The sequence below is a fragment of the Tyto alba genome, unplaced genomic scaffold (genome assembly GCF_018691265.1).
Source record: "Tyto alba isolate M040663 unplaced genomic scaffold, T.alba_DEE_v4.0 Super-Scaffold_27, whole genome shotgun sequence".
In the NCBI taxonomy this organism is placed as follows: domain Eukaryota; kingdom Metazoa; phylum Chordata; class Aves; order Strigiformes; family Tytonidae; genus Tyto; species Tyto alba.
In genome coordinates this window covers 538,869-566,790 of record NW_024881301.1, presented here as the reverse complement: position 1 = coordinate 566,790, position 27,922 = coordinate 538,869, and the positions used below count along the sequence as shown (strand labels likewise).

The 27,922-nt window shown below is 37.8% G+C and overlaps 1 protein-coding gene across 11 annotated transcripts in view; it reads right to left on the bottom strand.

Annotated features, from left to right (window-relative positions):
- ST18 (ST18 C2H2C-type zinc finger transcription factor) overlaps nt 1-27,922 on the bottom strand; it is a 167,133-nt gene that overhangs the window by 6,898 nt on the left and 132,313 nt on the right. For all 11 annotated transcript variants that reach the window (XM_033001113.2, XM_033001111.2, XM_033001118.2 and 8 more), the window contains 8 exons: nt 26,813-27,018; nt 23,389-23,600; nt 14,623-14,868; nt 9,266-9,381; nt 6,320-6,382; nt 5,460-5,528; nt 290-352; nt 114-194 (listed from right to left, as the gene is read on the bottom strand). In XM_033001113.2, the coding sequence (XP_032857004.1) occupies nt 114-194; nt 290-352; nt 5,460-5,528; nt 6,320-6,382; nt 9,266-9,381; nt 14,623-14,868; nt 23,389-23,600; nt 26,813-27,018 (1,056 nt within the window). The remainder of the gene's footprint in view (nt 1-113; nt 195-289; nt 353-5,459; nt 5,529-6,319; nt 6,383-9,265; nt 9,382-14,622; nt 14,869-23,388; nt 23,601-26,812; nt 27,019-27,922) is intronic.

Here is a 27,922-nt window from a genome sequence, read left to right as displayed (position 1 = left end):
ACCCTAGCACGGCTCAGAGGAACTGGGGCATCTCTTATGATGCCTCAAGTCCTGAGCCCTCATGGGTTTTTTTCCCCCCTTCACTGGCCATAGACCACTGCTTTTGTACTCACTTAAGTTCAGGGTCGTCTTTTTCTTCCTTGGTAGGAGTCACTTTGATACCTCCTTTCCTGGCACGAGGACAACCTGATAAGCTGAAAGAAGCACACGGAATAAAAGTCACCTCTTCCTGCTGCTGCTTGCCGAGAACCCGGAGCGCTGCTGCCCCGTGGGACGGGACAGTTTTTACCTTCTGTGGGATGCGTAGTTCCCTGTCACGTGGCCAGAGCCATCACAGCCAGGTGTTGGGCACCTACAGAATAAGAGAGGGAGCTTGGAAAAGGTGGCTTCAAAAGCACACGATAAATAACACCTACATTCTGCTTTTTGTCCGGGGTGGAAGAAAGAACAGCAAAGCTTTTGATGAATAATTAGAACTAGTTCTTGCTGATATTTTTTGTTGAAATGAGCAGATTCCTTTCCTATTATTTTTTTCCTTTTATAAAAGAGTTTTGGTAAGGAATGTGAAATATATCGCGTATGATGTGTAGATTTAATTAGTCTATAACACTGTTTGCACCAAACATTTTTCCTTGTACAGGATCAACACTACAACGATAGTAATTAAAAAAGCAGCTCGATATAGATCTATTTGTAAATTTACTGTTATGCCCTTGTCATTCTTCTGAAGTTTTCAGGTACAGATATAAATAAGAATTTTGCCAGTATATACAGAAGGGGAAACAGAAACAGAGATGGAGTTTTACTTTTGGGCATCAATAGATGATAACCAGAATTCAAAATTAATAATTTGTATATGCTAGCACTGTAAGCATATAACAGGACCATAACTTTCTACCACTAGATTCAATTGGGTACTCAGCTTGGCAGTGGGGTTGTGCCTAGGTCTCATAGTTAAGGGGTTTCTCTGTGTGTATGCAACAAACAAGCCTTTTCAAGCATGAACATTTAATACTAAAACACCCATACAAGGTAAGGAAACAAACCTTCCTGTTGCTGTGTTTTTGCCAGTGGTCTGAGAGGATGGGCTTCTTGCTTATTGGTTGTATGAGAAGAACGTGCTCAGAAGCCTACTGGAGTCAGCAGGTCTTTCCACTGGCTTCTGTAGGGTTTGGAGTAGGAAGGTAACACCTTCCATCTCAGTTCAGATATTTCTTTTTTTTTTTTTTTTTTCATTTGAGGGTATTACTTGTGTGGTTTTTTCTTTCATTTTGTTTTGTTGTTTGGTTTTGGTTTTCTTTTTTTTTTTTTTTTTCCCAAGAGAAGAGAAACACACCTCAGCACACAAATCAGCACAAAAAAAAAATATTTACCTTTAGAAGTTGTGCCAGCTGTTTCTACATTTCTGTATTATACATCACAAAGTTCTTTTGCTAAGAATTCCTAAGGGCCTTTTGAATGTTAAGATTTTTACAGAGAATCAGAATTACAGAAGAGTTGTGCCAAGTAATCTTCTAGAGAACCATTAAGGAAACTTGCATTGTTCAATGCTCTCTTAAGGGTCTCAGTTGTTACTGAATCTTTCCTGAAGTGAGGAGATGGGCAATTTAATCTAATCGTCAGTAGGCTGCCATGGAAAACACCTACAAATGTAATTGCAATGTCACATCTGAGTGTGCAGGTGTATCTCTTCACAGAATATTTAAAACTATTTTTCTGCTAACAATTAATTTGTCAAAAATGTGATTTTGGGACATAACCAAATTTATTCATTGGTTCAAGTAGAATTCAGCAAATAATTTCAACTGAAGAAAGGGCAGACTTTTTTTTTTTTTTAAAGACAATGTCAAAACATTTCATGATGACATTTTCTGAACAAAATATTTTGGCAGAATGACATGCCTCACACTGACAGCAAAGGTAGAGGTGTGGGTTTCAGTGTGCCAGATATGCTCAACTGTGTAGGCATAAATATTGACCTGCCTGAGTGTGGGACAAGGACTGGGCACAATGTCATGTGGATCAGGCAGCAAGGGCAGATGTCTGGAGAGTGTGAATGCTCACAAGTAAATCCAGAACACCTGCCAAATACTATGAGTATTAATTTTGGCTACTTGTTTTATCAGATGATCACAGATGGAAGAGCTGTCCCCATATACTGGACATGGATTTTAATTCAGTAAGAGCTCTTCGTGGGAGACATTCAGATCTGAGATTCTGAGAGTTATGGACTTAAAAAAGACACTGAGCTAAATTTAAATCTCCTCATCTGTATTTACCACTTCTGGCAACAGTTAGATTTCACAATCAGAGTTGAGTCCAAGGTATTCTTGAGGTCATTAAAGATTTGAGGCTGAGCCATCATCAATACTGACAAAATTATAAAATTATATTTTTGGTGGATTAATGACAAATTAGTAAGAAGCTTCACTAGCAAGACTCCTAAGCTTGACCACTGGGTTGAATTTTCCAAATATTGGTTATATCTTTGTATGGGTTGTGAAATTCTACAATACAAGATATACCAACAATGAATTGCATTACAGTCAGTAATACTGTGGATCTTCATCAGCTTTTAACTGGCTGATGAGTTTGGACTGGTCTCCCAGCTTAGGGAGACATCCTCTGTTTTGGATTCCTGTGCAGAGCCAAGAAAATCAGATTTACATTGGAGGGGCCAGAGGCCTCAGGAAATCAAGCTAAAAGATGTCAGCTCTCAAGTGGGTGTAGGTTACATATCCTTTTAGAATTCATCAAGTTTGTTTTCCAAGAGCAAATCTCTCAATGATTTCACACAGAAGTTCCTATAAGTGTGTTTTGAGTACCTACTATTTTGTTCCCTTCTCCAAGAGGGTTGTTTTACCTTTAGATAAATATACTATAACGTCACATAAAATCAATACACTGAGCTGCAGATCTAGGAGCATTTCTGGTACTTTTACTCCCTGGAAAGCTCACAGAGATGGTTGGGTAGGAACTTTAGTTAAGAGAAACCCACAGAGGTCAGCTGAAAAAACTGTAGACTGAAATACGTCATGCTGCCGATAGAATATGGATCAGTGTCAACATCTCGTGTGAAACTTATCTGGAAGAACGGCTAGAATCTCTCTAAAAAATGACCTATAACCACTGAAACAACTTGTCTAGGGATAGGACTGACTATCTATTCCTGAATGTTTCTGATCTGTAAATAATTACCTTTCTAAAGCACACCTTTAAAATTCTTTAAGGCTTGATAAGCAGCTCTTTAGTGAAATAGAATAATCAGTCATAATTCACCCTTATAGCTTTAAAATTGATGAATCATCATCAACTTTAGTATGTTTTAATTTGACCAGCCTTAGATTGCTTTGTGCAAGCAAGAATCCTCAAATAAAAATTTATCGAATCTAACTGAAAGGCTCACTTTCTGAACAGAACTTCCTTATTTCCAAACTGCAGATCACATGGAAGCCTTGTATCTTTGCTGGCTTAGAGTTTCTTAATTAAAGCCAAAAACATATCTTGACTCTGGCAAATTAAATGTGAAAAGCATTTGGAAAAAATACACAGCATTTTCATATTCATGTGTAGCTACATGAGGATACTTTCATGGCCTGATTCTATGACCATTTATGCCCTCTGCTCACACAGTAATAGTAAAATTAACTACTGATATCACTGTACTATATCAGCACAGGCACAATTGCAGTTTTGTGCATTTGATTTCATTTAGACAACACTTATCAAAAGCAGAGGTTTACTTAGAATTTAACCTGAAAAATTTTTGCAGGAAGCTAAAATAAGGTGGTACATTTCTGAAAAATAATTTTATTTAGCCCTCTTTCCTTTTGCAAATTGTCTGTGAACAGATTTTGATTTTTGCTCTTTTTCTAGTTAATTGAAATTAAATGCTAAGTGCGTTATGCAACATATTTCTGTCTGTGAAATGTTCATGAACTTTGACTTTGTCTTTCACAACTCACTTATTATACATGGCGTACAGTGTGCAGTTTGTCATTTAAGTCATATGCTGTTGCTCCTCTTTCCTTATGGCATGACCAAAACTCTAGAAGCTTTAGTGGAAAAATAACCATATTGGTATGCAAATTTCCTTATTCACACATGAATATGGGGGGGGGGGGTGCTGCATGAGGAGCAACTATTCAAAATATTTGTGTGAGTGTCTATGTATGGCAGAAAGCCAACAAAAGCAAGGACAAATATATATGACTCAGCAAATTATTTAAAATTTGTCAGCATTTTCACATCAGTTTCTTGCTTCTCATGCTGCTTTTTTTTTAAACAAACTAAAACTATATTTTATACCTTTGAGGCTCCAAGATTGAAAAACTGAAGCACTGTGCCAGTGCATCAGTTTACCTACTGACTTTGGGAACTGCTTTGAGCAGTTCCCCATATAAACATCCTTTCTTTGCCATTTTGCTGCACCTACAGCAGGATCAACTCCATAGCTACCATTGGTTCAGCATTTTGTTTATAATTCAAATTGTCAGACTAGAAAATGAAACCATTAACATTTGATCTGAAGAAGCTCACTTGTGACTAAACACTGAGTCAAGCATAAATGTAGTCACTCCTACTATTAATACCATTAGAACAGCATAATAGTGCCATGATCAGACTTTATTTTCTTCTATCGGGACTAGGGATGAACCTAAAGGACAGAAAGGACAGTCACGGGATTCTCCCCTTTTCACACGCATTCATGAGTTTTTCCAAGCCATCTATTATGGGATCCAATTTACAAGTTGCAGAGGGAAAGCTATGAAAGAACTCTAATTATCCTTTCCTCTTCCCCACATCCTTATTGACAAAGCCAATTCAATAACTAGATGACTGGTTGCCAGTGCCTCTCTTGACTACAGATTTTTGAAATATTCATATGTCCCTATACATCTGTCTATATAGCAGAGCCTGCACAGTCCTTTTGTACGTGACATTTCATGGTAAGAATTATGCCAGCACAAAATCATATGACTTGATATCTGCTTCAGTGACATTAAACTCATAGTATAAGGTAGTGAATGATAAAGAATGATCTGCAGGAATTCTGGTCTTGTTTTTATATTTATTCTAACTAGATCTATTTCTAACTAAATAATTCTAATTTATTCCAACTGGATCAGGCTGAGTTATTTGCCAGATCTGTCTTACATGTTAGATATTTTCTATGTCTCTCTGATTCAGAAATACTGAGAGAGCAGCATCTCTCTCAGTGTTTACAATATTTTCCCCCCGGGTCCTGGTTAATTCATGAAAATGAAGGGGTACAAAAATGAAGAAAGACAAATGGAGGAAAGTAAACTCTATTTCATTCAAAAGCTTTCAAACAAATTCACTTCAAATTTTGGACAAAAGTTTGACATAACTCAGAGCAATTCAAATGAACAACTGCATTAATGTAGAGAACATGTTATTCAAAAATAAATAACATTTATGCTATTACCAATACTTACTTAAGCTCCTGAGAGTTAGCAGCCATAAGGGATTTTAATGTCTTGTCAGCTAGCGGACACCCAGAAACGCTGGAAAAACAATGATGTGAAATGTTTTTACTAAAAAATAACTTTTTTTTTTTTTTTTAATTAAAACAGCAACCCCCAGACAATCTATGACTTAGAAAGGGAAAAAAGAGATCCTCAAATATTTGTTCTTGGCAAAGGAGGAGCAGACAATAACAGGATGTAGTTCTTAAATTACTGGAAAGATATATAATCAGGGCCAAAGTTTCTAAGCCCCTGCAAAGCTTTGTATGGGGAGACAGTGGTACACAGAGTCTCTCCTTTATGTAGCCTAGATGAAGGGCAGGTAGAGCATCTGGTCCATGTGGCTGGAAAAAGGCAGAAAGTACTTCCATCCTGCTCCCAAAAGAAAAGGCAGGAAATTATTGTTTCAATCCACAGGTTTCATTAGGCTATCCTGAGGAAAATATTTAACATCCTCAGATTATGTTAGCAGATCTATGTATGAATTTCAAAGCCGATCATAGAGATTTCTGCAGAAATGGCATTAAAACTTCATTAACCAGCATCTGTACAGAGAGCATTTGTACACTCAGAGAAATGGAAACTTTACTAAATGACTTATCTACCGGTCTCAGCTATAGTAATAAGCATATGCTGCTTAACTCCATCAGTCTATTGAGCCCAGACCTTCACAAAATATAAAACCAGAAAAAACAGCCACATTTCTGTATGGATTATTTTCTGCAAATTACTTTTTAATATTTATCTATGGTTAGTATAAAAAATACTCAAAGATGACAATAGCTAAAAGTAGCTCTGTTTCCTGCTTTAGGCTTCCTGTTGTTTCTTACCTGCGGTGTGAGGCATAGTTTCCTGTTACATGACCGCTACCATCACATCCTGGAGTTGGACAGCTATGCAAAGTGCAAAGAAGATGCAATGAGAAATTAGAGTATTTATAATACACCACATAGCTCACTCTGCCCTGCAGTGAATTATGTAATGATCCTTAGGGCAATCACATTTGTCATTGCACATCTCAACACTTATGACACTACAGAAAACTAGCAAAACTCACATGACATTTCTAGCTTTCTATTATGATTTGAAGCATAGATGGAAAATAGTTTTCCTATTTCCACCATGCAAATGAGTCAACATCTTATTTTTTTAATCTACATATTGTGAAGTCACCATGCTTTGTGTAGTTCTTTTGGTTACAGCTTGGGTTCTTTAAAGGACAGTTTCATTACTGGTACTAAATTTTGACAGCAATTCAGAAATATTAGGGATGAAACTTCTGATTTGACCTCCTGTGTAACACAGGCCAGAGAACGGTAATATTCAAAGTAATTCCCTTGACTTCTAACTGAAAGAAGGCGCCTTCTTTTGAAACATATCCAACCTTTGTTTGCTGACGTAAGTAAAAAATTAGGTGTTATGGTTACTTGCAGAACAGAAAGCATGTCGAGCTCACACAGATGAAGTTCAGAATGAGCATAAAAGTTTCCCAAGATGTTTCTCAGCTGAACAGAGAAGTGATACAAAAGTGGTGTACATTTAGCAAAACAAATATGTCGCTTCATGCCAAGAGGTGGAGGCATGTTCGACCTGCAGAATGTGTTATAGCTTCTGTTTTTCCTCAGCCCTTCTTCAGTCATAACACTGAGCTCGTTTATCAAATTGGGATACAGTCCTCTGCAAGAGTGCAAAGATATCAAGAAATGCAATTTGTGCATGGAGGAGGAGGGGTAGGTGAATTAAGTGTACCTTTCTGCAGTATTTTACAATCCTAACACCAAGCCTGCAGAGTCACCTTATAAAGGGCTGTGTCTTCATTTACTGGGCCCATGGATAAGAAGGGCAAGCAGGAACTGTACAAAATCTTTTAGCTAGTGCTTCATAGTAATGAGTAAGGGGTACCTGAGATCCTCAGCTGGCTATTTTATCTGAGCTGGCAGAGTACTAGGAACTTATTCAAATCTATAAAGAAACCTTAGGAAGACACCAGCTTCATTTTCACAGCCCTGTTCAACCTTAGAAATGCAGCTATGGGCAGGAGAATTAATATGGAAGAATAGAAAGCACGTGCTAGGAGTTGGTATTTATAAATTAGTTCACTGCAACTGAGCACACCATGTCAGAAAATTTTTCTCTACAAGTGCTTATGTCATTTTAAAAACTTCCTCATGATGGAGCCACCTGTATTGAATTGTTCTGTACAAGCTCTGAGCTCAATGGGGTCACAGAAATGCAGCGTGATCCCTATGCTACCTGTAGATTCTTCTGATAAATTAAAACTATTTCTTATTTAATTTTCTGGACAGCTACATTTTAGATACCTGTTTCTACTCACTGTTTGAAAATAATACATTAAAACCACTGTAAGCTGATCATTGCCCTGGTAAATACTCCTGGTATTATTATTTAGGAGAGTAGAAAACTATTTTACAGACATCTCACAACAGGTCAATATCACAAAGGAATAAATATTACAAAAGAAAGGCCATTAGTCTTCAGCAAATAAATTCTCAGTGATTTTTGTATGCATTTGTTTTAGAAGAGGCAAAACAAAACTGACCTGTAGCAATTTAGGTCATGAACTACAACTGCAGATATAATGTAGAGATTAGACAACATGCAGACTGCATGGTAACAGGGGAAAGAATCACTCTTCACAGAAGCTTGCCCCAGGGAAATGTAATTTCTAGAGACAGAGGCAGATCTAACTGCTCCAGTGCCACCGAGTGTGGGGAGCAGGACACAAGGTGACGGGATGCGACTCACTCATTTATGGGTGAGCCTGCAGTGATTGTTAAGGACTTCATCACCAAACGATACAGAGTGCACTTGTCTAGAGAGACCTACACTGGTTTGGGACAGAAAGAAAGTGCTATAAATGATTGCTAAGTCTTAGTTGACTGTTACAGTGGAAACATTCTACTGATACCAAAATGGTGTTGATGTGAATTCAAAGGATTTCTGTGAAGAGCCTAGATGAGATTTTTAAAAGTGACTAGTGTTATGAGCTGGTTGGGGCAATATTACTGAAAAGATTGTAAACTGAAACAGGATGTTTCATGCGGGAAGATTTAATGAAATTATCCTGTTTTCAGTTTTAGATAGTAAAGTTTTGGAGCTTAAGACAGACCAAGGGAGTCTCTGTATTTGGGAAAAGAGAGTATTAGCCTATTCTCCCAGAGTGTGAATTTGTGCATCCACTCGATTTCCAGCAAGACAGAATAACTAACTCTGCTTTGAAAGAACCAGGTGAAGGACTGAAACATACAGGTTGGAAAAACCTGGGGCAGTTCCTGTCTTGAGTTTTGTCTTTTTATGAGTTTTGCTTGTTTCCTACCTGAGAATTTCCCAGCGCTTCTCCACAAACTCTCAAGTGTATCTATAATGACAATTGTCTAAATAAAGTTTGTTTAATTATGTAAGCATCAGCGTAGAAAATCCATAGCACACTACAAAACTGGGTTGTTTTTTTTTTTTTTTTTTGTAGAAAGACCCTTTGCCAATTTGTTACCTATCTGAGGAATAAGGAGTGATACCCAGTAGAATGTTAGTCATGATTCTGTCCACACCTCCAGGCCCACCCTGGCTTGTGTCAGCTCCAGACCCCGTGCCTACCCAGCTGCACAGACACAACAGGGAACCAACCACCTGCAGTCAACTGTCGTGCAAGTCTCCCTGCTCAGCTCCTGTAAATCTACCCCAAACCAACACTCAGAACATCAGTGTAATCAGTCTTTAGCAAGGCAGGGGGAAATGTGGCAATTTTTGAGACTCACGTGATGAGTTCCTTTTTGAGATCTCTTGAATGGAGCTTGGGTTTAGGACTTGGTATGGAGACGTCTCCTGGGTACTTCTTCTCCTCCATGTTTTCTGAAGAGCTCACTGGATCTTTCTGAAATGTTAGATGAGAATGTGACAAAAAGTTTCTCTCTTCAAGACCTCCCATATATTCAACAAATAACTTGCTGGGGAAAGAAAAGAATATCTTGGAAAACAAAAAGAAAAGTCTTAAGAAAATGATGGAGAGAGATGCAGAAGGTTTAGTACATCATAATTTCAGAATCTTGTAAGTTGACTTTTAAAAAATGTGGAATTATATTTGTGTTGAACAGTATATTTCTGAAGGTGGACGCTGTTCTAACCTGTACATAGGGAAAATTTGGTTTAGATTTATAAAATGGCCATGAAGGTCAAAGCAAAATACACAGAGAAAATAAAGCAGTTGTTGAGTATACAGAACCAAACAAGACTTCAGCAAGTATGTTCTTGTTTTTTCTGTGCTTCACTGAGTTTTGTATACAGTTGATGTGAGTATCATTGTACTGTGAATTACAAAATTACAATCATAAATTAAAAAAAAACTTATTGTACATAAACAGATGTAAATGCAAAGCTTTTTAGATCTGTAGAATGGAGTGACTTGTTATCTTATCCAAAGAGCAGTCTTGTGGAAATAAAAAACATAAGAATAAAACCGCTTTGAAATTTTCTTAGTAGCAGGCTGCTTATTGTAGTTCTTGATTTCTACTATTTATAGATTAAAATCATCACTGCTACAGTGATGTTTGATGGATGGTACGGACCATGAGTGTTCACTCCCTTGAGAAGGCATTTTAGGAATCTGGAGTCCTGAAAGGAAATTACACTTTTGTTTTCTGAAAAATCTTCTTTGATCACCAAAATAGCGTGGTTTGTGCCGTTTTGAGAATTAATGTTTTCAATTATTTTTATGAAGGATAAGTATTTCCTTTCTGGAGGGGTGCTCTGTGGCTATTGTATCATTCAAGAATTCTCCAAAGCCCACAGTTTCAATTATCAAATCTCTATTAATCCGTTCTAGGAATTCATGTCGGTTTTGGGACTCCATTCCAATACTCAAGCAGGTATCGCCCCGAGATGACTGTCTGTAGGAGCAGAAACTGCTGCCTGTGGTTGAGGGGAGAAGCTCACAGGTCCTGCTGAACTCACAGGGCTGGTGCCATAGACGCTGTGGGCTTGTGCAGTTGATGAACGTGCCAGGACAGAGGGACAGGGATGTCTGCAGAGCTGTTAACACAGAGCGGAGGGCTGAGGAGAATCTGGACTGAAAATGGAGATTCTGCCTAACGGGAGTTGTAAGCTCTGCGGGGGTGTTTCTTCTGATAAAGCTTCCATATGGTCCTCAATCCTGGCAGCTCATCTTTGCCTGTTTGGAGACTGGATCCTCAATATGACTTCCTTCTGCTTTCTGGTACTGGCTACCTACTGCCTACTGAAACTCACACTACACATACATATAGAAACCATGCCATATTATTACTATATCAATTACTACTGATTTTTGCAACCACATTTGTGGGGTTAGTTTGTTTGGGAATAATCTCATCTGCTACAAATATAGAAAGCAAAAATACATATATTCAGCTTTTCTAAATGCTTTCATAGTAATTATCAATTAATTAATTTAAATAATAATAATAATAAAAAAACCTGCTGATATACTTCAGGCTTTTAGAATTTTATTTCTAAAAGAAAGCTTCAGATAGGGAGCAATAGGGAAAATTAAAGACAATACTAGGTTTTTTAAAAATGTTAATACAGAAATAATAGTTGAAAGTCCTCTAAACATGGAAACTAAAATGCTAAAAAACAAGTGGAAAAATGAATGCCAACTTTGTTCAAGATTCAAGAAACCTCAAAGACTGTTTTCCAACACTGAGTTAAATCCTGGTTCCAGTGGCACATGGGGGTGTTTTTGCCACTGCAATCTGCAGAACGGAGATTCGAGTTCCTGACCCTCTCTGTTCAGGGATCATCACCTGTGTAAGTCACTGGAAAATCAAAATCTGGAAGGGGTCGGATGTCAAAATAATTTCAAACAACGCATGTAAAGTGGTTTCCACCTGATGTAATGAAGGTTGAATAAGACTGGCTTATCAGTTTTCTCTCTATCAACTAACTCTGGTAGTTGGTAACCTGTATCACTGAACTGAGGGCCAATGCTATGTTTCTAATAATTTAATGACTGTCTTGTCTGGATCCTAACTATGTATCAAGAGCAGGCACACATCAACCTCTTCCTCTTCTTGTCAAAGGCCCAACTGAGAGGAGCCTGGAGTAGAGGGTGGTAGAAAGGCCACCCTGGCACTCCACTGCAATCCTGAGCTGCGTGATATACCTCAGGATGCACGTGCAGCAAACAAGAGCAGTTGTAACTGTTTGTGATGCAGGGTTCATTAACATTTTCATAGATATAGCTTGTGTTCTTTATTTATATGAAAGATCTCTTTTGATCTTCTGCTGGGGATGGACCAGAAACTTGTGTGTGTGAGTTATTAGTCCTGTCACTGTCTGATACCTGCTGCACAGAGAGGACTGATCAAGAACTACCTATATCAAGGCTTGACAAAATACTACAGTATTACAGTTCACAGCTTCATTTAATGATGTTTCACTGAATCATTTAACAAAAATAAGATTGCAAGATGAAGGTTGGCATAAGTACATCTGCAGCCACCAGCATAATCGATACTAGAGGGTTCAGAATTGCAGTTATTTTCATCTTCATCTTTGAAAAAGTAAATCTTATAGATCTTAATTGGGAATTTCCTTAACAAATTTATTAAGATTTGTGCTTTTTTTAAACCAATAGGTACACACACACATACATACACAAACACCTACAATTTCCTAGTAACTGCTCTTTTGAAAAAGAAAAAAAATAATAAAGACCAAAGTGGGAATAAAGTTTTTTTCCTAGTTAACATCCCTTAATATATTTCCAAGCAATGAGGGAGACATATAGACATTTGAACAGGTGATTTCTTCATCATTGTCTTAGCACCTTGTTGACCATTTGATGTTATTCAAGCATCATGAAATCTTTAGATGGGTAGGAGCCACAAAAGGAAGACAGTGCAAAGGGAATACAGGCAAAAGAATACCAGAACTCTGCTTTTCTAGGTCCCTACATCAGTACATGTGACCCAAGAGAGGCTGCGTCTGTCTGAGACAAGTAGGTCGGACCTAAAGACCAAATATTTTTTGGTCCTCCACACTTGGGACTGGCATCGTGCCTTGGCTTACGTGCTTCTCCAGAGATTTGGCTTTAGAGGGAAAGGTAATCCTTTGGGAAAACACCTTTAGAACTTCCCACTTTTTAGTCTGTCAGGTGATAATCATCACAGCCTGTCAAGCCCAACTATATGTATAATTTAGCCTTTCCCATTTGAATGTACTTATAACTAAATGCCATTAAAATTATGAAGAATTCCAAGCAAAAAGGGAAATCAGAACCAGCCCAATCAGACCAAACACTAATATTTTCTGCAAAGAGCATGTGTGTATTCACGCATGCACACTACAGAAAGAAAGCAAGCAATGAAACTCCATTAATGTACAGATGGAAGTTTATATTGATTTCAGCAAAGACCAGAACATAATGGTAACATGAATAACAGATAATAGCATCTGGCACTTTTAACATTTTTAAGCCCTGAAATCTTTGGAGAACTGACAGTTGAACTAACTGACAGCTCTAGTTATTTCTCGGCGCTTTCCTTTTGGAGAGATTTTGAGCTTTTTCCAAATTCAGATTTTTTTTTTTTTAAGGGGGCATCTGGACAGGCTATTTTGCTGAGAGAGAGAGAGACAATATTTTCTGGAAATTACTACCAAAATTAAGCAACTGTTGTGCATATGAACCAGATAACAATGAATTAGAAATAGATATAATCAGTCATTTTCTTTGCATGAGGATAACTGCCAGTCTTCGATTTGCAAAACAGAGCCTCTGGCCCTGGGATCTCTGGACATGTCAAGGCTCCCTGGGATCGCAAAAGCTCACAGCAGAGGTCTGGGTCCAGATTCTTGGTTAGGGACAAACTGCACAGTGTCAAAACACCAAGTGCAAGGGGCAAGAATGCCTGAGCACAGCCCTTTATGTCCTGTCGTGTAGGCTGATGATGCTTCCAGCTCCCTGTGCTGGTAAGGGGGAGCGGGAAATAGCCAGCCACCCGTCACGGCCTCCCGAAAGCCGAGCAGAGATTGCGGGGGACGCGGAGGTGCTCCGGCCATAGCTCTTGCTGAGCTGCGGTAGCAGCAGGGAGGAGGAGCAGCAGGACAGGCCCCCTGCCAAGTCTGCGACACCGATTGATCCCCTGCAGCAAGGCGGTTCTCTCAAAGCTGGATGTGCTTGCTCATTATGCGGCATGAATGGGGAAGAGACTGAGCCCTCAGCCTACCACCTTGCATCAAACCCACCCCAAAACTCTGATACAGGGATCGTGCTCTCATTGCTCAGGTCAGGAGCGTCATCAGCCCCACAGGAGTGAATGCAAAGTGTTCCTCAAGACAACCCGGTCTCCAAGAAATGATCCACTGTGATGCAAACTGTCTCAGTGGTTTAATTATGACAGATCTCTACTCAGTGCTGGCAGATTTTTTTTCTTCACATGACTGAATTATCTTTTATTTCCATTTTTTTTTGGAAATGGAGGCCTGAATCTTCTAACCTCAGCCCTAAGTAGATTTGCACCTACCTATGTCTTCTTGAAGTGCCAATTTTGATATCTGAACAAAAGATAATTTAATAAAAATATAATGTTCAAATGTTATTTGATATATAAAACCAAATAAGGAGGAAACGTATTTGAAGCTGAATAAAAATTCCAAATTGGGACATTTTTCATTTCTGCTTCAGAAATAAAGTTAAAGAAATAAAGATAAATAAGTTCTCTAGAATTACAAAGAGTTGGTGTGGAAAAATTACTTTCTGTTTCAGCATGAAAAAACCTAGTTTGTTTTGTTTTTTGTTTTTATTCCGAGTGATCCCTAGGTCATTTGGGTGTATGTGCTACAGGACAGAGCCATAAGGAGCAAAATTTAAAAAGCAGTCTCTAATGGTGGATACCTTTGATTTCCTTATTGTAGAGAGCTATAGGCATTCACAAGTAGGTTCTGAGAACAAGATTTTTCAAAGTGAGTAGTGTTTTTTTACTGCCACATCTGAGAGGGCATTAAAGCCAGTTCAACGTTCACAAATCTCTGCCTGTGGAAACTGATTCCATTTAAATGGGACTAGATTGGCCATCCAAAAAGACATCAGATGGCTGCTCATCGAAGGGAAAAAGTCACTCAGAAACTGAAAAAATACCTCTTTTTCTTCTTCTTTCCTGCCATGGGTCTTGCTGTAGTTGATTGGTGTATCCCAGCCTTCCTGTTCACAAAGAGCCTGGTAGAAGGCTGCATTTACCAGGATGCTGCTTGTTTTGAAAGGAGAAGAGGAAGGAGTAGGAAGTGCTGTGCTGGAAGAAGTGAGAGGCATAACTTTGTCTTGGCTTCGATTCTTTTTCATACTCAAATCCAGAGTGCCATTTTCATCCACTTCTATCTCAGCTCCCTGACATGCAACAAGAAACAGAGACATGTTTAGGTATGGACATGGTGAGGCTGCAGCATAACCATGTGGTGCTTTTAAAGGATAAATATAAATTCACGCTTTTATTTAAATTTATCTGAATCTAAACCCAGCTTTTCGATTTATATCACTTAATGTCCAACTCTTAGGCAGACTTAAGAGTAGCTTCAGTAATGGTATCCCTGCATCTCAGCTTAAACATAATAAGTAGAATTTAAATAAGATGTCTCTAAACCATAACCCATACATCCTAAATCTAGTTTTATTTTTAAAAAGTTTAGCTTTAAATCTTCTTGATATTTTCACTCTTACAGAGAACTATGACCCCAATTCACAGTTAAAAGCATTAATGCATTGTTTAGGTCATCAACAGCATTACTATTACATATCCTCCCTTCCCCTCCCACCCCAGAAATATTAAAACATCTGCATCATGGGGGAGAGAAGGAGGGGGGAAGAAACATGCCCAGAAGTAACACAGTAGGAGAAATTTTCACTAGGGTTGCGTACATCATTCAACGTATGACCTTAATCACAGTTTGACTAGGCCACTAAGGCACAGATCTGCACTGAGACCACTAGACTGGGAGCCACAGGAGGATCTTTAGGAGGTTCTCCCTGATGGAGACCTTCATCATGAGTTAACAAAGCCTTCGCCACCTAGGAAGTACAACAAAGAGCAGCCTATGATTGCAGACGTGTGCAGTTTGGGGAGAGACTGAACATCTCTTTCCACACTGGGAGAAGATCTCAGAGCAGCTCCTGCTCACAAGAAGGGGCAAGGGCTGCTCAGCTGTACCAGAAGAACAAGGGAAGGAAAACTCACTGTTCTGCCTTACCCTGTCAGACCACATAAAAAGAGTACAAACTCCTCTCCTAGGAATGACAGAAAGCTTCTGTAAGTACAACTTACTGATGGAAACAACAAAAAATTTCCCCTCATGCTCAATAGGCAACACTGAATATTGACATATTGTGTATATAGCGAGAAGTATAAGACTAATCCTTGTTATTGCCAACAATTTACTAAAGTCAAGTAGGGGAAGAGGTAAAAGAGGTGGCTTCTGGAGGAGCACTTGATAGTCTAGTACTGTGTGTTGCCCTGAATAAGGTGGAAAACATTCAAAGACTGTAAATAACAACATCATAGATGTACACATGTAGAATGTTGTAACTAAAGCTGCTTTGTGTCTTCCTGTTATTGTCATCACTACTATTTTTCATTTGCATCACCACAAAGCTCAAATACTACTTGGGAATTTGGCGCTAGGTATGTTAGATGTTCTATAACTGTCAGAGACAGTCATATAAACACAGATTGAAACTTCCTACCTTGAATATTATAAAAGTAAACCTGTAGTGTAAGTGAACCACCTATACTCTCTGTTGCAAATGAGAAAGAGACAATTATGTCTAGGGGGCAAGCTTTTCCATCTTTCTTAGACCTCTTCCTTAGGAGGAGATGAGACGCTGAAATAAAAATCCCTTTCTCTTTCTTCCCATTAACTATTGCTGGAGCTTGATGATTAGTCAACCATATAATGGTTAAACCTAGGGCAGTGAAACTTATCCTTGGTGGAACATCTTAAAAATAATTGTGGTGAAACAGGGAATTCTTTTCCTGTGCTGCAAGTGTGACATGGCCACCCTGGTTGGACTGTAGGAACAAGCTTCCTTCATGCAGCCTTGTCTTCTACCACTGCCAGTGGTGACTCATTTAAGGTAAAATATGTCTGGTGAAATCTTTTTGATCAGAAGGAAAGTGTTGGTAGAAGACGAAAATTTCAGGCTCAACAATCTCTCCTCACTCAGACAGCCTGACTCCATTTTGTATCCATAGGCCCAAGACAGATGCCTGCCTAGACAAGCCATCTGCTTGCCCCCAGTTCAGAAACTCAGGCACCTCTTATATTTGCTTCTCCTGCATAGCAAAGTTCACATTTTCAATCATACAGCTTAAAGAGAGAGATGTTTTATTATATTTATGGGAAGTAAATACACTTCTAATATGTTCATACTAAGACGCTTTGGTTATATCTTTCTGCCCCTTTTTAGTAAATAGTTTAATCTCCTGTGATAGTTTTAAGCCCTGAATTTGACAGTGCAGCTTATCCTGGATAATAACTTAGTAACCACAGCATCTTATGCCATCTGTATAATATCAAATACATTTTTATACCAGCATTAATAAACCTTAGTTACAAAAATCCAAGATATTAACTATATCAGTGCCAAGCGCACACTCCAGGATCTGACAATATAGCTCTGCCATGATCGCCCCAGTGTTTTTTGGCTTCATAGTTGATATGTAACTATAGCAATGAAACAGAGCTACAGTAATCAAGTTTAATGACCAATGTAAAGTAAAATGCTAAATATTGTAGTTGCTGACATTTTTCATAATAAAAAAACTTGGGTTAAGTCTGCACAACCAACATTCACATAAAATTCCAGACCTCTGTGACAGATGGCTTAGGAAAGGAAGCCATGTGACTGGGCTGCAGTAGTTTTATAGTGCAAAACCCATAAATAGTGCAGATTCTCTGTCACTGACAAAATATCAACTACTCAGAAGGCAACAGCAACAACAAAAAGGACCAAAATCAATCAAGCTCTCCTCCTCAATGAAACTGTACATAGAAAAACACCAGGAAATGTATTGTCTCTGAGAACCAGATACCATTAGCCACAACAAGGAGCTCTTGCTGATAAGCAGAACATTACGAACATGGACATTTAAAGCTTCCTCAGCACTTTCCTGAAATTCACGTAGAAGTTGGGTTGTCCAACATGCACCTAATTCTGCTCCGGGAAGGCTGGGCTGTGTGTCTGTGAAGTAGCGTACAGATGGGGTTTAAGTGAGCTCACAGATGCACAAAACAATTAAATATAGTCATGGAAAAAATATCCCCTTTTTCCCATCATGGGATGGATCACACGTTTACAGCATGGCTTTTTATTCAGAATGGTATAAAAGAGCTATCACTTTGCTGCCTTCATAGCAAACCCCAAATGGCAGAGCAAAAGAGAGGATAGTCAGAGATACTGCTCCAGTTTTCATTCCTACTCTCATCCCACCCTCCTCTCAATATGTCTCCTTTGCTTGTTTTACCACATTTATTTTTGCATTAATTTTAAAATGGAACTAAAAAGACAAAAATGGCAAATGGCAAAAAAAATGCTAGAGCAGTGCTATGACACGCTGACAGAAAATGACACTTACTATGCTTAGCTCAGACTTCTAAAGACTGTGTTCTCCTCAGTGAAGTCAAGATCTTATTACTGTCAACTTTAGTGCATATGTGAACAGGCCTATATTTATCCATTTATCATGACATCTTTAAAATATAGCTACCAAAACAATGTAAACTGTTCTGATTCTTCATTGAAAACATAGGCACAATAAAGATGCAAATATATCTTATTTCCTACCTTGTATTAGTTTGCAGCTGTGTAAATCTTTGGACCCTGATTTTGATCTCACTTACATTTACATTTACACTGGTGTAAACCAGGAAAAAGTCCACTGAAGCCATGAAGAAAAATCAATGAGGGTGAGAGGATACACATGGTAATTAAATTCAGGTTACTCCTTATCTACTCCCACATCAGTGACAGTGTAATCACCCCCACAGGTTTTACAAGCAGCTGGAAAAAGGATTCCAGAATAAAAAATGAGAGAAAAATGACTGAAGCATATTTTCTTTATTCCAGCATCTATTCAGTGAAAAGATAAGGTACAAATAGTACTCTACTATGAATATCTACCTAAAATGAAGACTAATATGAATATGTAAACAAAAAAATGGTCTCTATCCTCTTCAAGTGCTTTGTACTTTAAAGTCAAGCTTTTTCAGCCTCCTTTATTGTATGACATACTTATTACAGAATATTTTCTAGTACGTTATTAAGTCTTGTCCTTAGAACTGAACTACATCATCTAGGACAATAAAGGATGATTTTTGTGACAAGTTACTCCTTCATTTTTTCATATGCTTTTGGTCCATCCGATCACTCACATTTAATTCTCTGCAGTGTGTCTCCAGTAACGATTACAAGTTAAGCTTTATCTCATAGCTGGATCAGAAAGAGCGAATTACTGTGTCTGCATGAATCTTATTTCAAACCTGTGACCTTAGGGAGATTGCATCATTACACGTAAGGGGCTTTATGTATACTTTGGTTGGCATCAGCCATACAACTTAATACTAACTAAGTCCAAGGAAACAACATTATCAATGATTTTGCATTCCACTAGCAGTTCAGTCTAGTTTGGAAAACTCAGAAGAGTTATTCAGTTCTGGTTTTGGGAGTAACTCTGAAACTAGTATCTTACTATATGTATGAACACTATTCTTAATGCAGGTCCATCCGAAAAGAGTACAATCTTTTCTATTCCCAGCCAACAAAAATATGTGAACCTGTTCCTCAATTCTTCAGACTTAAATTTAAGCAATTGTGTTCTTCTTTAGCAAACTAAAATACTAATTTGGGTTAAAATAAGAAAACCTGTAACTGCCCAGCATCTTCTGAGACAAAAATGGACTCACAATTTCAGTCCAGAGCAATTCACAAATTAAAAAAATCTAGCCAAGAATGTACTCAAGGAGCAATATGCACAGCAGTATAACAGGATGGTACCTAGTGATATTCTTGGCTGATTGTTCAACCTGTATTTAGCCTTTAAGGTATTTGGAGTAAAGGACTGCCTGACAAACGTGCTGAGTACTAACTACATTGTTGAAATAATTGATGTAATTATCACCATCATCAATATCCAAGAATGGAGAAATGACATAATTTTGTTCAAAAACAGAATTTGAACTTTAAACGTTTTTAGCAAGTGTCATTTTTTGTTTTCTTTTAAGGCACAGTGTGCATATGCCATTTTGTCTAAACAGGTGGGAAAACCACCAAAACAGTCAACAAAATGTTTGGCAAGCAGTAGTGATGAGGATACAGATAAATTGTATTGCTTGCAGCTACCTCTGAGAGACGTGAATGTGGTGAGGGCTGTGAACAGGGAAGATCCCTGGATGTTATGATGATGTAGGCTCTTGCACTGTGCTAAAAACTGCAGGCTAATCCTTCTAGGGGAATCCTTTTGACTTCAATGGGAGTTGAATGAAGCTACATAAACTGCAAATCAAATGCAACCAGGAGACTGGTTTGGGGTATTGACTGAATGAGAACTGGTTGATAAGGATTGTATTCAGGGGAACGGTTTACTACAGTCCCGGGTGGAGGTTGAATGGCTCAGAAAATGTAACATTAATGTGATATTAATTTATCATTAAGGTATCTGATGGTGTTAGCATTCTGTATGCAGCTGATAGATAATTCACAGAGAAAGTATAGGATCCATTTTACTGCTCATTTTAGAATAAATTTATCCTTTAAATTGCTTAACTTATAAATTCATAATTTTAATTTTGAGATATTTGTCAGATCACCTTTGTACATGAGATCTCTTTGGAAATTTTGCTTACTAATGATACTGTTAATGTGTAATCATTTCTCTACCCTTGTTACCCTTCTCTCTCAGCTTAGACTCTTTCTTTTGGACTAATATGTAGAGAATGTAAGACATATATTTGAAAATCCATTAAATTAATGAAACCTGGAGCTATGCTGTAAAAAATATTTACTTTTTATTTAAATGTTAACTATATTCACAGAGAAGTGGTGAACATTCAGGGTAAAACATCCAATCCTTACTAAAAAATGGAAAACACTCTGGAGGTCGAGAAATAAAATCTGAGAGACAGAAAGAAAAAAAAAAATTACTTTGGGAATACATTTGTGCTAAAAAAAGTTTTGGTGTTTTCCCAACCTGTTTAAGCAAGGTGACATATGCATGCCTTGAGCAAATACAAGAAAATGCCACTTGCTTGAAATGTTTGAATTTCAAGATCTAAAACATAGAAGCACAACATTTTTACATCTCTGACAATCGTGTAACTTGCAAAGGATTTCCTGCAACTCCAGAAAAACCTCTGCAGTCCTACATGTCCTTGCTCTACTACCACACTGCCTCCCACCTGCAAAGTGCCACCTCCCACTTGCAAAAAGTCATGGCTTGGATTGCTGAGATGCTGCCTGGTGCTCAAATAAGAGCAAACACCTTTACAGGTCAGGAACTTTGAACTGCTAAAGTATGGACAATGCCAACCGGGTTTTCTTAGGCAGAGGAACAAAGGAATGTGTCAAGGGACAGGGCTGAGAGCTCTGATATTATGGGGCTCTGAACACAGTCACCCCACACAGGTATTTTCAGGCCTGGTGAATGTGTGTGCTATCAAAACTAGAGAAAGGAAACCATTAATTCTGTAGTTGTCTGTTGATACTGCATTATTTGAGTCCAAACACTGATAAAGTCTCAAGACATGTTTTTTATCATCTAAAAAATTGTAAGATATTCTGGCAGCTAAACATTTACCTTTGCAGCTAATACCAGACACAAAACAATTCAGAAACAATGATAAATAGAGAGTAGTCTCTTTAAAAATAACTTTATCTTTTTTGCTTCTTATTTTAAAATAGGAAAGCATTGTCACTGAAGAGAGTCTGGTTATTTATTTCCACAATTTTTTGTTTGAATCCTGTTTGATAAAAGCAATAAATAGCTGAAACCAAATAAAAGTGGGTTTAGTGTGGTTTTGGCCACCAAATCTGTTTGGGGCTTACTTGCCTGTGTTCTGGCCAGAAGCTAATTCTGATTCTTCTGTCAGATGTTTTGTAGCAGTATGCCCTCCAGAAAGTCTGGCAAAAGTGGAGGCAGACAGATAGCAAGGTATGCAGGTGATTTTTTTTAAGGCTGGATTCCTGGCTGTGAAAAAGGAGTAAGCTATGTGCCCCAAGTGTCCTTCCATATCGTTACTGTTATGTTCACTTCCATTCAAACCTTCCCCACGATTTGGCAACTGTGAAGCAGGTACGGAGGAGAAAATCTTGGGGTTATGCCTGGTCCCTTTACTGCTCTTCTCTGGCAAGAAGGTCTATTGCTGAGGTCAGCCAAAGGCTGTGGCAGCAATCTCATCCAGCCATTGGCATCAGTTTCTATTTCCCTGCTAGAAGAAGACTCTATTGAAGACTGGTGGAAGGAGCTTTCTGCAGCAGATATCAGGGATGGATTTGTCATCTCTGAAGGGTTTTGTGACCAATCTTTGGGGTAGATAATGTCTGAGTTAGAGGGGATGCATGTGGACACACTCTAAAAAGTCTATCCTGTGGCATCTCCCAACATCAATGTCAAGATCCAAGACTTCACAAGTAGAAATCAAAGGCAGCAAAGTAGTTGATACCACTCTGCAAAGACACAAGGCTTGGAATACCTAACCAGGCGTTGTGCTGGTAGTAAAATTAATGGTTCTACTCAAAGAATGCTAGTTAACCTCTTAATAATGGTGAATGAAGGCCCAACCAAATTGTAGACCAAACGCTGTGAAAGCGACCTCTAGTCAGCTTGAGCCTGACACTAAAATAGATGAGGTCGAGTGACACTGACTTGCAGAGAAATAGGTCATTTTTGTTTTGTAACAGACATCATGACTCAGAGTCCCAGAGCAGAAACACATCAGCTACTCTGTATTTTGATAAGTACCTCTTTTCACTCCCCAGTGATTTCTTCTCAAGTTCTTGTAATGGCACCCTCTCATCTACCCAGACCTTTCAAAAGTTTTATTGCAGTGGAACATGTGTGACTTTAATACAAATAATAAACAACAGTGCTCCCACAACCACAGTCATCAGAAGAAAATCTTGTCTATTTTCATCAGCAGTATAATACTATGTAATGACACAGAAAATAAGGCTCATAGCTCACACAGTACCATTTGTAAATCATAAAGATCTGTGAGGAAACGCAGAGCAGAAACCAAAACATGAAAGCCACACAAGCATCTATGATATTAGGCAGCTTTCCATTATGACAGACTTGCCCAAATTATCTATCTCCAAACGCTGAGGGCCTGATTCTCCTCTCTTGCCAGCTGAAAGGAGAATTTTACCAAAGCCAATTGTTATTTCCCTCCCTGCACCTTGTCAAACTCATGAGCTCCAAACACAACAGACTCAATAGGTGTAGTTCTGTTCCATTGCTAGCAAAATATCACCTTGATTAATATTTTTTTTTTTCAATCAGTCTCCAAATGATCACTTATGGCAGGTTTCAGAGGGAGGAAATTTTCTGCTTTAAACAGATCTAACTAATTATCTATCACAGATTGTTGCTGGATTTCACATAACCTTCTTTTTTCCTTTCACAAAACTCCCCCTTTGTATTTAAGGCGCAATTACGAAAAGAGTTAACAACATAATTCCTGCTATTTCTATGACCAGAACTGGTCACTGCGTTACTGATTTTTTTCTCTGTCTCTCTTCAAAAGAGCATGCAAACAGAAGCCTCCTTTTTGGGGATTTAATGCAGTCACTAACATGAAAGACAGTTTATTCGCACAGTTCAGTAGCTAGCACACCCTCCAGGTTCTTGGACTACCCTACCTTGGCAGACAGACTCTGTGGTTTGTTGGAGAGGATCTCTGCTGCTTCCCTGCAGCGGGTGGAAAGGTTCAGGATAGCAGCAGCTGCTGCTATGTGGGTGTCTTCACTACATTGACCGTAGCTATAAGAGTTGGCATGGCAAGGGCTCTGTGTGTGGGCGCTAGCACTAGGCAGTCGATTAGAAAATTTCACTGGATTTGAAAAATGCTTTGCTGTTGAAGAGAGATTTGATTAGCAATTGCACGTATGAGATTTTTCCCATTAAATAGTTTTGTTTCTCAGACTACAATTCCATACATTAAAATATTCAAAGAATACATATAAAACAATCCATTTCCTATTGGCAATAAGGATTTGCTGTAAAAATAGCTTCAGAAACACATTAATTTAACTTCTACCTGACAAATACACATCTTTCAACAAAGCATCTGAGACTTTTACTCAGATTTGACTCATTCTTTACTCAGGCATTAAAAGCAATGATGTCCAAGGAAAGACTGAACAAGCATTAGCGTGTTATTCATTGTGACCTGACAACACTGGTGGATAAATACAATTGTAAATGTGTCCTTATAAAGGCTTCTTCTTGGAGCTCTCTTTTGTTAAAAAACAACAGTAACTTGTCCAGTCTTAGCTAAAACAACACTGCTTACCCTACTTAAGTCTGTTATTTAAACAGCTTTGCTTATGTGAGTAAAGAGAAAAAGGCCAGGCTCTTGAATGAACTGGAGCAATCAGATAAGAACATTACCTGTTAGGAATATTCAGTCCTGATTCTGTGGAAATTTTTAGAAATCTAAATCTACTCTTTAAACAATTAAAAGAAAAATAATGATAATCATGAACATTCAGAATAAAACTGATCTTGGCTCACTGCCCTGTATTGGCTATCATTTGGAATAATACATAGATTTATTAGGTACAAAGGGGTCAGTTGAGAATGAAATACTAACAGGTGAACAGAAAAGCACTTTCACAGACAAAAGTGGTGTGTGTGGTTCTTCATTTTCTGCTCCATCAGCAGCACTTACTCTAAAACAGGTAGAAAGAACTCTGCTCTCTCTTTTGGATTTTGGAGCTCAAGATGTCATTAACAGTTTCAGGGAAAGCACAGCACCATGATATCAGTTCTTAGCAAGCAATAATCACTTTTTTTGTCTGTAGCTCTCACAGTGTCCTACAAAGATAAACTAAGCAAAATCCAATTTCTCAGCCTACACCCAGACACACCAAGAACATTTCTGTGTATGGCCATCTGTTCGCTCCATAAAGTCCTGAGCCCCAGGGCTCTGGGTCCCTTTGCATATAGAGCTTTGACCAACTGCATTTTAATGCTGAGACCTACACTAAGACATTGAAGAACTCATCTTTCCTCAAACTTGGGATGCTCTAAGAGAAATGATTGTTTGTGTGCACTGACTGCAGCTGAATACTATATTCAGTTTTTCTAAGTACAGGAGGCATCTCAGCAGAGCAATACATAAACCTTCATGATTCAGTTCTCCCTTTCTCCAGTCTTTTTCATTAAAAGAATTTATCTACCCTGCTGTAAAACTGGAGCACAAGCAAGAGGGTCTACATTTTTAGCAGTTACTACAGATAACTTCAAATTATATTTAAAGAGCAAAAAAAGTGCATTTTCCATTACCCACCCTAAAAAACTTAAAAAAAAAAAAAAAAAAAAAAAAAAAAGCAGGATATGAAGGGTGCATGCTTTGTTAACAAATAAATTTATAAGTGCGGAATCCACAGAGGGCTAATGATGGGCTTTTGGCTAGCTACAGATTTACATAGGACGCTGAACCAATCACTACACCATCAGCTTCTTATTGCCAACTTTTGTATGTCTGCACAGTTAAAGCACTCACCTGCTATTTTACTTTCACCTTTCCATTAAAATAATAGCTGCACACTGCAATCTTTGCAAGAACAACCGGCTGTAAACTTCAGCCCTGATATACATTATACATAAATTGCATATGTATGTATTTGCATTTGTATAAAAACATTTCAATCATATTTTCCTTGAAATGAACCTGTGAAATAGACATACATCTGTGCAAAGAGACAGCTAATAGGGAATATTCAATTTTACAAACAAAATTGGAAAATCTGCCACCCAAGAAGCTGGCAATACACATATTTGCTTTCATTTGAACAAGTCTATTTTCCAGGCCAGATAAATATCTACTTTTCATTTGCAATTTTAAGTAGGGTATTTATATATATTCACAAAGACATAGATACCTACAAAAACATATATGTGTGTGTGTGTGTGTGTGTGTGTGTGTGTGTGTGTGTACTCAGACACATAGACAAAAAATATATATAAACATACAAATTTTATAAATATATAAAACATATATAATATTATATAGTATTAGACGTATATTTAATTATTCCATTATATTATATATGTATATATACATATATAAAATTTTCTGCTTTTCTGTTCACCTTACTTTGAATATTCTCCTTTGTTGGGATAAGCAGGATGCAATCTGTTTTCCTTTACTAAATCTTTTTTCATGAACAAAATAAGAACCAACTAAAGAGTCTTTGTCACATTGTTCTGGATCTATTTTCTTCTGAAACCAAATACGGCACAATGAAACCTTTTTTTTCCATTTCCCTCACGGCAACAGAATAGTTAGTTTCTTTGAACTAAAGAGTATTTTATAACAGTGAATACAATGGCAGAATCTTGCAGAAGTTTCCCCATGCAGATTGTGAAGAGCATCTGCAAAAAATAATCAGTGTTCGCACTGTGGTATCTCATTTGTACAAAGTAGTAACTCAGCAAATCCGTAAGTGATGCAAGCAGAGGAATCTTGATAACAATTTGATGCATTGGATATGTCTGCACTACAAATATGATGTAGTACAGAAATATGAGATATCAAAACAAATTCAATCCAGGCCTGGAAGTAATGCAACAGAGGCACATGGTCATTTAGGAGGAATAATACCTGTATGGATGCATCAAAAAGGTATCTGAAATGCCTTTAATACCTAACCTGGATTTCTCTGTACTATAATTCATTACATCTTGTGCAGGCACATTCCATGGAACTTCTCATGACAGCATCCTATCACATAAAGATATCACAATTTAACCAAGGAAGGAGGTACAGATAAGAAATAAACCATTCATTTTTCCTCCTCTTTTCCCCTGATAATTGCTTTTAAAAGAAATATCAAAAAAATAAACCTTATAGTGATGATATTTAGCATTTTGGCATTCAATATTTAGCAAACTACTGATAATATTTAGCATTCTGGCCAAAAGTAAGTAAAGATGCTTCCTACAGAGAATTTTTGAATTTTAGGAGTCTGAAAGCAGAAGCAAAAGCTAAAGAAAAAAAAAAAAAAAGTCATTGACATTTTGCCCATTTTCCAAGGGATAATGGCATTTCAAGCTTACATTCAAGGAACTGGGGTGTTTTTCGTCCTTGTGCCACTGGTGCTGTTGTGCGTTTGCCAAAGACTTGTGCATCAAAGCTGGCATAATCAAATGGTACTTTCCCAAACTTCTCCTGTTCTTTTGCCAGGGTGGCTCTGGAGGAGGTGACTGGCTGTGAAGTTCTGTAATTGTACTGAGAGACCTCAGGCTGTTTTGCTAAATTTGTCCTGCAGAGAGGAGGAAAAGAGTGAATGAGAAAGACAAGAAAAACTTTAAATAACCTTTTCTTGGAAAATTAGGATACAGTTGCATCTCAGTGTCAGAAAGTGTGTTGTTATCACGTAAAACTTACTGGTAGCAGTATGCAGGAAATAAATAACATAAATATGGTGGCTGACCTAGTAGCCAAAGAGTACTTTGACTTCATAAAAGTTCAAAGCTGAGGACATAAAAAAAATCTAGTGTTCTCTAGTAACAGTGTGGGCTATTTACAAGAAAGATAATGGCTTAATTCTAGATTACCACTGTAGCATCATGCTTCCTTTATTTCTAAAAACTGTCTGGATTTTTGTTAGTCAAAGGACTTGTTGTTTTATGGATCACTATTGTTCTCACTTTACTGTGAATGAGTATGGTATAAATATAATATAAGATGATCCAAACTAATTGCCTCTGTTATTTGGGAGGAACGAATGATTTATGGTGTGTTATTCCATTTAGTTACTGTTCAGTAACTACTTGTCTTTAGTAATTTCCTAAGGACTTTTCATATGTAGAGTTAAGGCACGTGCAGTTGGCAGACACATGGACATAATATTCTGTAATGGCTCTGAAGGAACCATTAGAGCTGATCATGTCAATAATCCACAAATTAAAGTGTCCCCAAATAGACCTGAATATAATAGGTTGTAATGGTCGTGGTGCCAATGATGTGCAAATTATGCATGTCTGTAGGGTCCATATAACTCTCAAACAAAATACAATTGCAATAAAAAATGTTTCCCTTTTTTGATGCCATTGTACAAAAAAATAAATTAAACTAATTAAACCAATAAACTTAAAGAAACTCAAAATATGAATTATTCAATGGTGGGGAAACAGAACGAGCAGCATTCTCAACCCTTTCAGATG